Raw genomic sequence first — 13,160 nt, forward strand, 5'->3', positions numbered from 1 at the left:
GCGTTATGTGCGCTGGCAGCGGACTATATTATCTGGATTGATCAAATTTTCTTTTTGGCAGGTGCTGGTGGGGCAGCGGCTCCTGTACGGGTCCTGATCTGTGGCCATTCATTGGTCTTTTGGGCCTTCAAACGGACCAGCACCTCCCACTGGGGTTCACAGCTGGGGTTTGGACGAAGAGCCCCGGTGTATTGGTTGGGCATGCGGGGCATGCTATGGAGTCAGCTGCTCCCGGCCATTAAGGATCACTTAGCTAGATTCCCTGTGCCCACCGTTCTTGTCCTTCACTTGGGTGAGAATGACTTAGGGCAGGCGGACTGGCCTGTCCATGGTGCAGCAAGCCACCTCCGATTTGACCATACTGCGCAGGTGGATGCCCGGGGTTCATATCCTCTGGGTCAATTGGCTTCAGTGCAGGGTTTGGCGTGCTGCGTTTGACGGGTTTAAGTTAGAAAAGGCCCGGCGCAAGGTTTCGGCCGCCATAGGTAAGTTAGTTTTGGCGGCTGGGGGGGACATCATTAGGCAACCTGACTTCAGCTCACTTCCACGAGCTATATCGCCCGGATGGTGTTCACCTTTCCGAGGCTGGGTGCGATTTGTATTTACGCAGTATTCGGAATGGGCTTGCTGCACTGTTGGATGGCATGGGGCAGGGAGGCCAAGCAAGGGCTGACCTCCCTGGGTGGCAGTAACAGTGCGGGCTAAGGGGTAAGTGGTTGGTTAGAGTATGGTGAGCACCCTTGGATATTGTAAGGTGGAATGGTCAATCGCTCCTTTGTAGCCTGTGCGGCACGGGGAGAAATTGATTGCCAGGAAACCTGCTTAAGGATTTCATCAACCTTTGGGCTGTGCAGTCCGGGGTGGGTGAAGACCTTGAGCTGTCCAGATCCCCTCTTCTCTGGAGGGCGGTTGGCTTTGAAGGAGACAGGTGGGGTATACCCGCTTGTTTCCTGAGCCAGGGTGTGTCGCCCATGTCAGGTGATGAATAGGATGGTAGCATCCTAGCTCACGCCTAGGGGCCCGCACTGTTCCATGTTGGTGATTGGTTTACAGTCCGCCTATGCCTATTTGTTTATTAATAAACGTGGCCCGTTTCATCCATTTAACGTCTCTGTTTCTTCTTGGGCCGGGGTCTGGGGACAATATCTCACCACTTGGAGAAGTGGGGAGTGCATGTAATAGAAGATCCACTTTTGAAAAGATAACTTGGCTGTTATCGTTATGTGCACTTCTTTGAGTGGTGAGATGTTCTAGGGACAGAGCTCATAGATGGGGCTGGGGAGGAGAAGAAACAGAAATCTTGGCATCTCTGCAGACTTACAACTAACAAGTGGCATTTCAGAGACATGCCCTTTGTTAGCCACAGGCCTGCAGAGATGCAAATGGAATTTGGTGGATGAACTGTTTCTGTTGGCTCCATCACAGCTGGATGGACGCACTGCATATTTTGGGCCTTATTTACTCAAGATGTTCTTCACACCAGTTGTGTCATTATTTATTGGTTTTTCTTCCCCTCACGGAAATGTTGCTTTTCAGAAACGGTTCAAAACTTCAGCTTCTGCAGAAATGATTGCAGGAGATGAATGAGTAAAAGATCATTTTTCAGATAAAATCAATTTAGTAGAATAGGCAATGTGGTCTTTCAAATAATATTTTGACACAGGTCTTGTACCTTGTGTAAATAAAAAAACCCACACGATTCTAATCTGCATCCTAGGCAAACTAATGCATTGCTATATTATTTTTGAGAAGCAGAATAACGAAAGGTAGTCTAAATCATAGGTATCCTTAGGATTTCCCCCCAATTAAAAAAAAACAACAACAACCCATTTTAATCTCTTTTAAGAGACTGGTATAATCAAGTGTATATCAATAAACATGACAGGTGTACATTAAACGGTCAAATTGATGAAATCAATATTTGTCAAGTTTTGAAGGGGAAAGCAAACATTGTGATGCTACAAGCAGCACACATCAAAAATATGTAGAAAGACTTCCAAGAAAAGAAAAAGCTAGAACAAGTATTTATGGGTTTTCTGCCATTTCCAAGGATATACACGATCCTAGTCTGTATTCCAGGCAAACAGATATATTATTTTGAGAAGCAGAATAATTCAATCAAAGGTAGCCTAAAACATTAGGCATGCTTAAGATTGTTTTCAATCAAAGTCCCACCCCCCAATTATTTAAAAATATTTTCATATTTTAATTTTATTTTTAATATTGTATTTTACAGTCTGCAGACAGATACGTATTTCTGAAATAAATATTTGAGTCAGGGAAAATTATGGTGGGAGCACTTTATGCCTAAACACGGAACTAAAAATCCAATTAAAAGACAGAGCTGGTTCAGATGAACCTCAGTCCAGCAGCACCCCTTCTACATGTGAGAAGACTGGAGCCTTGTCACAAATGTACCCACCTCTAGGTCATTCAAGGATATACAGACATGTCAGGTGTAAATGGTGATCATCTGAATGTTTAAACAGGGTTTTGCAGCATGTGTGGAGGGGTGATTTGGAAGAGTACGTGCTTTAGAATCCAAGGGAAAGTGTGGTATGCAAGGACAAGGCAGTCAAGTGGAATCAGGAATATTGAATGAACTAGAGATGATTAGCTTATCCCACACACAGCATTTGCACCCTAGGATTTTATTTTCCCAGAGTGCAGAGGGGCAGTTAGGATTAGGGATGTGCACGGAACTGTGGCGGGGCAGTTCAAAGGTGGCAGGGGTGCCGCTTTAAGAGTGGGGGAGGGTGCACTTACCCTTCCTGCCACTTCCCCCTGCCGGCGTCCTTTGTTTAGAAAGCTAATCGAGGCGGCAGCATACCTCCCTGTCACCCCGTTGGCCGGATATGGCTGGAAGTCCCTGACCTGCCTGCACATGTGGGCGTCTGTGCATGCGGGTGCGCGCAGGCACATCAGGGACGTCCGGCCAATGGGGGCAATGGGGTGGCAGGGAGATGCACTGCTGCCCCGATGAGCTTTCTAAGCAAACTACTCCGGCAGGAGGAAGTGGCGGGAGGTGTAAGTGTACCCTTCCCCACTCTTAAAGCGGCACCCCTGCAGCCTTTGAACTGTTACCTGGGAATCTAAGCATTTCATATTGATCTCTATGTATTGATCCTAGGGTATGTAGTTAATGGAGAACTGAGCTCTTGCTACACCATTTGGATGGTAGCTGAAGAGAGTCCCCTCCATCTTGTATTCCTGAACGTATGTCAGTGGGAAAGAATCTGCTTAGTATGCTTTGGTTCTCATACTAAGCAGACCTTGCAACCTGCAACATAGTATGTATTCTCTATGCCTTGCTTTGTTCTGGCCTGCTGGTCAGGAGAGATGATGATGCTGGTATCTGAACTGCCTCCTAGAGGCTGCATAAGCACTTCTTTAACAATGGTAGTATTGTAAGCCTGATGGCCTAAATATGGAGTTGTACTGCCGGATTACCTGGCTGGCTTGTTGTGAATGATGATGTATTCAGATGTATCAAGCTTTGGACAGACACCATCTTGGGTCCATCTTGTCTTTGGGAGCTATCCCCTAGATGGCCATTTTGTTAACTCTGCAGCATTCAATAAAGCTTCTTGGAACTATAAAGTTCTCTCCTCCTTGGTACGTACAAAATTGGCTATCGTCTACCAAGTAGATAGTAACCCGTTAGTTAACAGTGCCGCGGTTCCTAACTACCCCTCTACATGCATTCCAAATATTAAAGTATCTCCCCCCCCCCACACACACACACACAATTTGTGGAACAAATGCTGGGCTGAGGAGATGTATCAACTTTCATCTCTGTTGTAGGGTGGACTCGGGTGAATTATTCTCCAACTCATCTGTAATGTATGGTCGTTTGCTCATGCTGATCGTAGCAGGAATTGCTAGGCAAAGGAAACCTAGGAGAACCTCTTCTGTGCTGGACTGGAGACACTGATGTTTTCGGGGATGGGGAGAGGGAGGGAGGGAGGGGTGTTAGTAGGAACTGTATATACCATCAGAGACTACACTGCCACAGCTTCACTTAGCTCAATCTGCTGGATAAAGAAGCTGCTCCATTGACACAACATATTATGCTATAAAATTCTGTCTATGCTGCCGGATATATCAAGTTCAGATGAAGAAACATGTCGTGCAATAATTCATTTGAGAATGAGATGCAAAATCCAGCTGTCCTGTGAACAGGGGCATGGCAAATTGAAGAGGGCCCTGGCTAAAAAGTGAAGATGGGCCCCTGCCCCTGCCCCTGCCCCTACCCCACCCCCCTCTTCTTCAGAGAGACATGAGTGGGAAAGCCCTCCTGGGCTTCAGGGACCTTTGTCCCCCATTGTTCAATTGTAGCCACGCCCCTGCTTGAGAATATTTTATTGAAAAAACAGGATAGAAATCATGCTTCTAGAAAAAACCTTTAGCTGCACTAAATATGTCTGTGTTGGATGTCTGCCTTACACTTGAAACATCTCTTCATTTATGAATTCCTTCCCACCAAAACACTAAACACACTTCTTTTTTTAAAAAAGTTTGTAGAACTCCAGATTTTTAAAAAATCTTTGTCAGGCTGAACTGCAAAACTAGGAAACACTTCATAAAATGGCAGCCTGTCAATCAAACGCAAAAAAGAAGCAAGAGGTTGCTGAAAGGAGAAATAAATGGAAGAGCAGCATTGAACCCAGGTAAAAAAAATTCAACAAGAATTTTTTTTAAAAAAAAATTGGTCAGGGTGGGGAGAGAGATTAAATTACATTTCTTCATCTTATCTGACACACTCTAGTTGGTGTATGAATTGTTTAAGACAGTGCCTCCTTAGAACAAGGAAAGTGGCTATTCTAGGCCCCCATTGTGAAGACCAGCTTCTCCGCCAACTCCGTCTTCTCCGGTTCCACAAGGGGGCTCCCAGGCATCTTCGGGAGTCACCATCGGTGAGGAGGTGCCTCAGGCTCCTAGGGAATGGTTGGGACTGGGGGTGAATGTTTGAGGAGGGTGGGATAGCTATTGCTTAGCAAAAAGGCAGATTTGTGGACCTTTATTTAAAATTGATGGGCCTGAATGTCTTCTTCCCTTCCAGACTTCCAGAGCCCTGCAGCAGAGAAAATAAGAGAACGAGATCAGGTAGGGTATCATGGAGTAAAGGGCAGCCCTCCACAGAGCCCAGGTCATTTCTGTGAGAGGCATTTGCCCCATAGGGGATCTGGGAGCACCCACCCTCTGCTCTGACCCCTTTCCCAGTTCTGCTGCAGTCTCCCCGAGAAGCAGCAGAATAATCCATGGAGGGGGTGGGTTCTCAAGAAAGGACTTGAAGCGACCCACAAAGTAAGGGTGTCTGGTCCATTTCCAGGAAGTCACAGAGAAGTCCTTCCATCACTAACAGCTCAATGCTTCTAATTTTCAGGTCATCCTCTGGTGGACAACCTTGCTGACTTCCATCGTGGAGAGAGTGCATGACGCTGAGGCCAGGTGGGAGTATCCAGTGGAATTCGGCAAGGTGATGGCTGTGAAAGCCGTTTTGGTGAGTGAGATGCAGCAGAGAATGGAAGAGAATGGCCAAGCGCAGGCTCAGTCTCAACCTGACCTCCAAGACTGTGTGTCTGGGGCATCATCTTGTTTGTTTCTTTGTTATTCTATTTATTATTTCTCTGTGTAAACAACTTTGGAAACCTCTGTTGAAAAACAGTGTGAAAATGTTGTTGTTGGAGCTATCCCAATGAAGTCTATGGGTACTGATCAACTCTCCTCTGCTCTTTACCTTCTCCCAGGAGATAATGGAGGATGTTAGAGCGCATCTGGACCCTGGCTCCTTCTTCAGGAAAACCCTGGACACCGTCACGGAGCTGAGGTAGACTCATAGTCATTAGGGATTAAATAGGGGGGGGTTGTGTCAGGAAAGGGCAGTGGCAAACTAGACAAGATCTGTAACTGGATCTGCCCCTTTTAAAAAGATGACAATGAATTCTAAGGGGTTTTGTAAAATCTTCTAAAGTTATAAGCCTAGAGGTAGATAAGGCTAGAGGTAGCCTTATCTGCATCAGAGCCTCCCCAGGCGTGGATTGGTCATTTTTGAAAAAAGAGGAGAAACTGTCACAGACCAACCGTCTTGACACTGGCTTTGTTGCCCTGTTCCTCTTCTCTCCATGAGCTTCCCTTGGCTGAATCACCAGCCCTGCTCACGCTATGAAATCTTATATTCCCCCCTCCCTGCTTCCAGCAAAATCAAGCCGCCGTTGTCTGAGGAGCTCCGGTCGGCAGTGCTGCACGTGGCGGTGTCCGGGGCCAACTACCTGGAGCCAGGGACCCAGGTAAATTCTCATTGAGCTTTTCCCTCCTGCGGCACAGACTCCTGCTGCTTCTACTCCTGGGGTCCTTGCAATGGTTTGACTGCCTGCAGAGGTTCTTTCTTACATTTCTGATCTTTAATGTGTAAGCTCTTCTTCCGGGATCATTGTGAGTGGCCTTTCCTACATCCAAATTTCCTGGTTTTTTCTTGGCCCAACTGGAATCAAACACTTTTTCAGTATTGTGTTCTTAAGACAGGTTGTCTCTCCTAATCATGACTGATCTTCTCTCTTCCCCCTAGAATGAGACCTTTCAATGTCTCAAAAGGATGCTTAGGGGGTTTCTGGAGGAGGCCCCCTCGGCTCACAACTTGGCCAGCATCTTGACGGTAAGTGCAGTTTAATGTGTAACGTGCAATTGAATGAGTAATGTGCCCTATTCAGACATTAGGCAGTACGTGTGTACAGGTGTCTGAACACTTGGGTGTGATTTTGTCTGCATGACTGTAGTTGCATTCCTTTAAAAAGTGAACCAGGGTAGAGGCTCCTCCAAGGCATGCTACAAATGGAAAGTGTCTAGCAGTGCCTGTCTTCCACAGCCTGTCTGTATAGCTTTCCCTGTGTACACCTCTGCACCTGTGCACTGTCCACTCGTCGTCCAAATGTTGGAGATCAGGTGTGAATGGGGCTTCTGTCTTCATCCTTGACTGAACTGAATTTGGGGGGATGTTTGTACAGGAATAGATCCCTCTGAAACTTGTTTGGGCAGTCAGTCAATGGGTATCCTGTAATGGGGCCAATTCCTTCCGGGCTTAGCTCTCAGTAGCATGGCCAGGGATGATTGAGGCCAGTGCAATGACTGAGCTGCTCTTTCGACCCACAGGAGCTCCGCATTTACAGCACTGCTCAGGAGCCCCAACTGCAGGCTCTGGCCCAGGAAGCCTGCAGCTGTCTCCTGCAACATGCAGCCAGCCTGCCAGCTTTTCATGTAAGTACCCCTCTGTGGACATGGCTTGGCTCCTCTTCAAAATCCTCTGGCACCCCTCTCAGGTTCCGGGTTCAGAAGAAGACCTCCTATTGGTCTCTGGTCACCCTGGGGCTGCCTTTTGAGACTCATAGAGATGGAAAAAGAAGTCCAGTTATTGAATCAATAAAATGCATCTCTATTTCTACAGCTGACAACACTGAAGCCAAAAGAAATAAAGAGCAGCATCCAAGGTAACTTGGGCTATTTCCAGGGAAGTGGGGAGGGCAGAACTGTATCCCTGTAGACCCTCCTTCATTGATTCAATATACACAAGTCCCTCCTTACCTCTTCTCAAAGTCAGTTCAAATAAGAAAATCAAGTCCTCTCCTCTTCTCTTCTCTTCACTTCAGATGACCTTGTCTTGGAAGAGTTCGATGAGGAGGAGGAGTTTGGTGAATGTATGAGAATCAGAAAGGAGAGAGTGGGAATGATTGAATAGCCATTTGATATAAGCCAGAGACTTAATGTTTTGTTTTCTGTTTTGTAGGTTGAGAGATAAGAAGCATAAGAAAAAGAACTTGTGCATAAGAAAAAGAACATTTCATAAGAAGAAGCATAAGAAAAAGAACTTGTGTCCACAGCACAAAAATTAAACCAAGGTTGGTGCAGGGAATTGTCCAAGATGTGTTCTCCAGTTGACTGTATCTTGGAAATGCGGTTTTTACAACTTTTACAACCCTTCCAGAGAGTTTCAAAAATCAAAATCTATCACAGAGAGGTAGTAAGAAGCAGCTTTTGAAAGGGAATCTCTTCCCCTGCAGATTCGTTTAGCCCCTTCCTTACTGATCTTCAAATCTCTATTGAAGACTTTTCTTGTTCGCCAGGCTTTTGCCCTGTAGTTGATCTATTTGCTTTTGGTTGGTTACTTTCATTTTTAATTCAGAATGTCATGTTTAATGTTGTCTTGCTTGCATGTTTTTGTGCACCGCCCAGAGTCTTTGGAGTGAGCAGTATATCAAATGTTTCTAATACATACATACATACATAAGAAAGACAGAAATCTTTCCCTCTCTTTCAGATGTACCCTGATGAGGCCTCTCTCAAGGCTCGAATTCAAGGAAAAAGCCACGTCTCAGCTGCATCAAGTGATGAATATCAAGTGTATGTGAATTAGCCTTTAATATTGCTTGCTGTTGGGGACGGGGGGGGGCCACATTCTTTTAATTTGGCCGGCCAGTTGGATGATCTCCAAAAAGGAATCCATAGGCTCTGTGGATCTTTTTGGATCTTTTGAGTCTTGGTGGTTTTTTATATCATTGATCATGGTATCCTCCTGGAGCGCCTGAAGCGGGTTGGGAGTGGGAGGCACCGCTTGGCAGTGGCTCTGTTCCTACCTCTCTTGTAGGTTCCAGATGGTGTTGCTTGGAGATTGTTGCTCTTCAAAACAAAAGCTATTGTTTGGGGTTCTGCAGGACTCCATTCAATCTCCAATGCTCTTTAACATCTACATGAAACTGCGGGGAGAGATCATGGGGGATTTGGTGCAGGGTGTTATCCATATGCTGCTGATAACCAAATCTATTTCTCCATGTCATCTTCATTAGGAAATAGCCTATCTTCCCTAAATGCTTACCTGGAGTCAGTAATGGGCTGGATGAGGAAAAACAAACTGAGGTTGAATACAAGGAAGATGATTGGAAGATAGGAAGTGGCTTAGATCTGTCTGTTCTGGAAGGGGTTACACTCCCCCAGAAAGAGTAGGTATGTAGTCTGGGAGTACTTCTGGACTCAAACCTCTCCCTGGTCTCTCAAGCTGAGGAAGTGACCAGGATGGCTTTCTATCAGGTGCAGCTAATATGCCAGCAACATCCATATCTGGAAATCAATGACCTTAAAACAGTGGTGCATATGTTGGTAATATCCAGACTTGACTACTGCACTGTATGTTGGGCTGTCTTTGTACGTATTCCAAGAATTGCAGTTGGTACATAATGCAGCAGCCAGCTTGGTCTCTCGTGTTACCCAAAGAGATCATATTACACCCATTCTAAAATAATGACATTGGCTGCCCATAAGTTTCCAGGATAAAGAGAAGTTGCTGGTTATTACCTATAAAGCCCTGAATGGCTTCGGCCCAGTGTATTAACAAGCAAGCCATCTTCTTCATGAACCCCACCGCCTATGAAGATCATCTGGGAGGTCTGGTTTTAGTGGCTACTGGCTCAGTTGGTGGCGACCTGAAATTGGGCCTTTTCAAGGGTTGCCCTGGGACTTTGGAATGCGTGTCCTAACTAAATAGTTTTTTCTGACTTTCTTTCTCTTCTCAGAGTATTCCAGCCAATTAAAAATGAAGACCTTTCTAAGCCAATGCACACACTGGAACAGCTCTTCACTCCAACCCTGATATCTCAACTGCCCACAATTAAAAAAAATCTCAGTCATCGGCTCTGATTCCAAAAAAGGTGTTTTCTACCTAAGCCTGAACAGGGACTTCCAGTCCAAGACATGGATGATTATGAACTCAACAGAGCCTCCAGAGACTGCTCCACTCCCAAAAAAGGGAGACCAGAGAAGCCACACCAACATCACCCTTCAATCCTGAACATGACGTAGATCATGATCTGCTTCACTTGGAAGGCGATACCATCAACCCTAGCTGGTCTCCTCAACACTGACCTCCTCCGGACTGAAGAGCCTCTCCTATACGATACTGATGATACAGAAGAGAGTCTACATGATACCAATACTCTCCGGGTGTCAGAGAATCTCCTTGCTGTCGGTACTCTCCAAAACACTAATCGGATTTGGTATATTGTGACTGAGAAAGTTGACATTGAGATGACTCTACATCTGATCATGCCTGATCATTACGCTTACTTCTTCGACAACAGATATGGCATTGATCATAGGAAAAAATATCTCCAGCCTTGCTCTTGGGCTTCACATCAACACCAATCTCTGGTGAGATTGGACCATCCAGACTCTTGGTCCCTATCACACTCTCCTCAGCACTGCAGTACTTGGTCTCAGTCAAGAGAGAAGAGAACTCAACCATGTAAGCAGCCAGATGTTGACTCTCTACCACCGGATTCCTTGACTGAAGAATCTGCCTCAGAGGAAGATGCAGAAACATCCCTGAACATTGCATCAGGTTCCACACCTTCAGATCTAATGGAAGATCCAAAGCCTCTGTCTCCATCAGAGTACCTGAAGCTCTTCACTGACCAAGTGGTCCATGGGGCTAACTCTTTAGGTATCCAGATGAACAAACCTCCTAAATCTTCTCCTGATCCCATTTTTGGGCCAATTGATGCGGACACTTGGCACTCTAACTTCCTACCACTGAACTCTGCTTTAATGGACATTGTCAAAGCTTGCTGGGGGAAACCTGCATCGTTGCCACCTACTTCTAGGAAGCTGGAAGGTTTTTACAAGGTTCAAGCTAGGGACAGTCAGTTCCTTCTGCACCATCCTACTCCTAACTCCATGACAGTTGAAACTGCTCAGTTCCAATCTAAGAACAGAATCCTTTTGGCACTGACAGTATGATTCAGTCAATATATGCTGTGTTAGCTCTGCACCAGCACACATGAATGTGTTCAACTAGCTTGGCACCTGAAACAAGAACAAGAATAGTGTCGTGGGCATGCTGGAAGACTCCGAGGAGGAGTTGGAAGTGGAGACAGAGCTGAGAGCAGAGGAAGGTGGGCAAGGACCAGAAGTTGCAAAGGAGAGTGGGTCCGATGCACAAGGAATCAAAGACGAGTTAGAGCTGGGTGAGGCAGCTCTTGTGGAGGAGGCATGTCCAGTCTAAGCTGTGGAGAGGCGCCGGTCCACGAGACAGCAAGAGTTAAGGAGCCGCGTGCGTAGAAGAACAGGCAAAGCTGCTGACTCAGCAACTCTTAATTAACAGCACCGGGGGTCAGCCTATATAAGATGCTACCCTGCTGATAGCAACAAGAGTTTCCTGCGAGCTAATTGGCTGTGTTTGTGTATTATTTGGACTGTGTTTGGAGCCTGCACTGTGTTGACCTTGCCTGTGGATTTGGCTTTGGACTCTGTTGGATTGATTGGATTGACTCGGACTGGACCTGGTTTGGAGAATGGATTCCTGTTAGATTTTGCTCTTCTGCTTCTGCCTCTATTGCGCTTCGTCTGGCTAGCCTGACAGATTTACGACAAAGAGAGAACTTGCCTCTTGATGGCCAGGCCCCTGTTGGAAAGGATACAAAACGGAAAGGATACACAAACTGAGAAAGACAGGGAAATCTATGAACTCTCAGCAACCTGCCTACAATTTTTCAAGGGGTAACAAATATTCCTGCTCTTCTTCTGCAACATCATTTTGTCCTTCCAACTACTCTCCCTCGGCCGACCATTCCCTTCATCCTTCTCGGATCTCCCAATTTCAAAAAAGACAGGACGCACTGGGAAAAGCCCAACATCCCAACTCTAAACCATCAGTATATCACAAATCTAAACCATCAATGTACAGCTCATGACTCAAGGATCTGCAACTATTATTCCTTACAGCACTGATGTGGACTTGGGGTTTTTTGTTCAGGACTACACGACCGATATTTTCCCAGTATTTCAGAAGGCAGGATTACTACTAAAGCACAAGTCTGGCAAGACTGGTGAATAGTATACAACTGTTTGTCTCTAGTCTTTTGCTCCTCTTGGGGAACCCCTCCTTTCAAAGTGTCTGCAATACAAGTTTACCACAAAATGTTACAGGGAGAATGTTTTGTGCCCTCCTCCTCACACAACATTGATGTGCACAGATACTTCAGAAGCCCTATTCAGACATTATGTTGTACTAGTTCAAGATCTCTGTACACTTGTATATGGCTTTCTGTGAATGACTGTATGGGGTTCATTTTTTAAGGGAACCTGGGTACGGGACCCTCAAATGTATGATACAGATAGGAAGTGTACTGCTGTCCCTGTGTCCAATGTAACATGTGCATCACTCTAACTGTACACAGATCTTTATCTGCGTACACAGTACCCTCATTGTACAGATATTGAACATAAAATACGAATAAAGCTACTGAGTTCTCAACCTTCTGTTGAACTGTAGCATGCTAAGAAGGAGAATCCATGATGGGGCCATGCAGATAGGAGCAGACTTGGTTTTGGTTTAGCTGTCACCCCACTGACGTGCCTGAGTGCACCTCCTCACTTTCCCCCATATCAATGCACCATTTCTGTCCACTCCAATGGGCAAACGTACAGTGCTGCACTTGGAAACACAATTGCTCTGAAGGGGAAATGTCCCTTCTATCCAGATGCTTCGTGTTCCAGCCCTCAGTAACATGGATGCATCTGTTATCAAGGTCAGGGTCTTGTTAGTCTCTCATCTGGTGCTCGTTTTGTGCCTACACAAACACTAGAGAAAAAACAATGTGCTTTCAAGCCTGATTCTTCACGTTGACTGTAAAATGGATTCCCTTTCAATATGATCTTGATCCGGTAGGTGCTGCAATTCTGTGGGTTGGTGGTTCAGCTCTACTGTCATGTTGAAAGGCCTGCCGCCAGCTGGACAAAGCAGGTCCAGGTGGGCAGTTCCCTGATGCAAAATGGCTGCCTGACTGAGATCAGGGGCAACAGGTTTGTGTGAAGCTGCTGTGCAATGAGCCCTGCCCATTGGTTGTGGGCCTTTCATTACATTAGCAGCACCATGGGATGGACCCCAGGGAAAACAGGTTTCTTCCATGTGTTAAATGTCATGTTTAAAAGGGGCAGCAGTTAAGCTGCATGTTCCATCTCGTAGGTGGGCTCAGGAGCAACTGGAGCTATATCATCATAACAACAACAACAACAACAATAATGATAATCCAATATCCAATAATCCAATTCATGATGGTCTTGTCTATATGCATTTGAGTATAAAAATGTCCATAAAGTATATTGGCAAATGAATC

At 45.8% G+C, this 13,160-nt stretch overlaps 1 protein-coding gene across 6 annotated transcripts; it reads left to right on the forward strand.

The window, feature by feature from the left end:
• Positions 1 to 3,982: 3,982 nt before the first annotated feature.
• On the forward strand, positions 3,983 to 12,202 carry LOC128346053 (uncharacterized). 6 transcript variants are annotated; one of them, XM_053298920.1, is made up of 12 exons: positions 5,023 to 5,106; positions 5,387 to 5,503; positions 5,751 to 5,830; positions 6,200 to 6,290; positions 6,569 to 6,655; positions 7,150 to 7,254; positions 7,442 to 7,484; positions 7,644 to 7,691; positions 7,781 to 7,892; positions 8,312 to 8,394; positions 8,838 to 8,994; positions 9,561 to 12,202. In XM_053298920.1, exons 1-9 carry the CDS (start codon positions 5,044 to 5,046, stop codon positions 7,783 to 7,785), a joined length of 639 nt encoding a protein of 212 aa, XP_053154895.1. In that variant the 5' UTR covers positions 5,023 to 5,043; the 3' UTR covers positions 7,786 to 7,892; positions 8,312 to 8,394; positions 8,838 to 8,994; positions 9,561 to 12,202. The 6 variants fall into 6 exon arrangements, with proteins under 6 accessions (XP_053154897.1, XP_053154895.1, XP_053154896.1 ...); XM_053298921.1 differs by lacking the exon at positions 7,644 to 7,691; XM_053298922.1 differs by lacking the exons at positions 7,781 to 7,892; positions 8,312 to 8,394; positions 8,838 to 8,994; positions 9,561 to 12,202 and adding an exon at positions 3,983 to 4,916 and having other exon boundaries at positions 5,063 to 5,106; positions 7,644 to 7,771.
• The last annotated feature ends 958 nt before the right edge of the window (positions 12,203 to 13,160 follow it).

The sequence above is a fragment of the Hemicordylus capensis genome, chromosome 2 (assembly GCF_027244095.1).
Source record: "Hemicordylus capensis ecotype Gifberg chromosome 2, rHemCap1.1.pri, whole genome shotgun sequence".
NCBI classification, from domain to species: Eukaryota; Metazoa; Chordata; class Lepidosauria; order Squamata; family Cordylidae; genus Hemicordylus; species Hemicordylus capensis.

Excerpts from the sequence above, each read along its gene's own strand:
- LOC128346053 (XM_053298917.1), top strand. The coding sequence starts at position 9,850 with ATGATCTGCTTCACTTGGAAGGCGATACCATCAACCCTAGCTGGTCTC.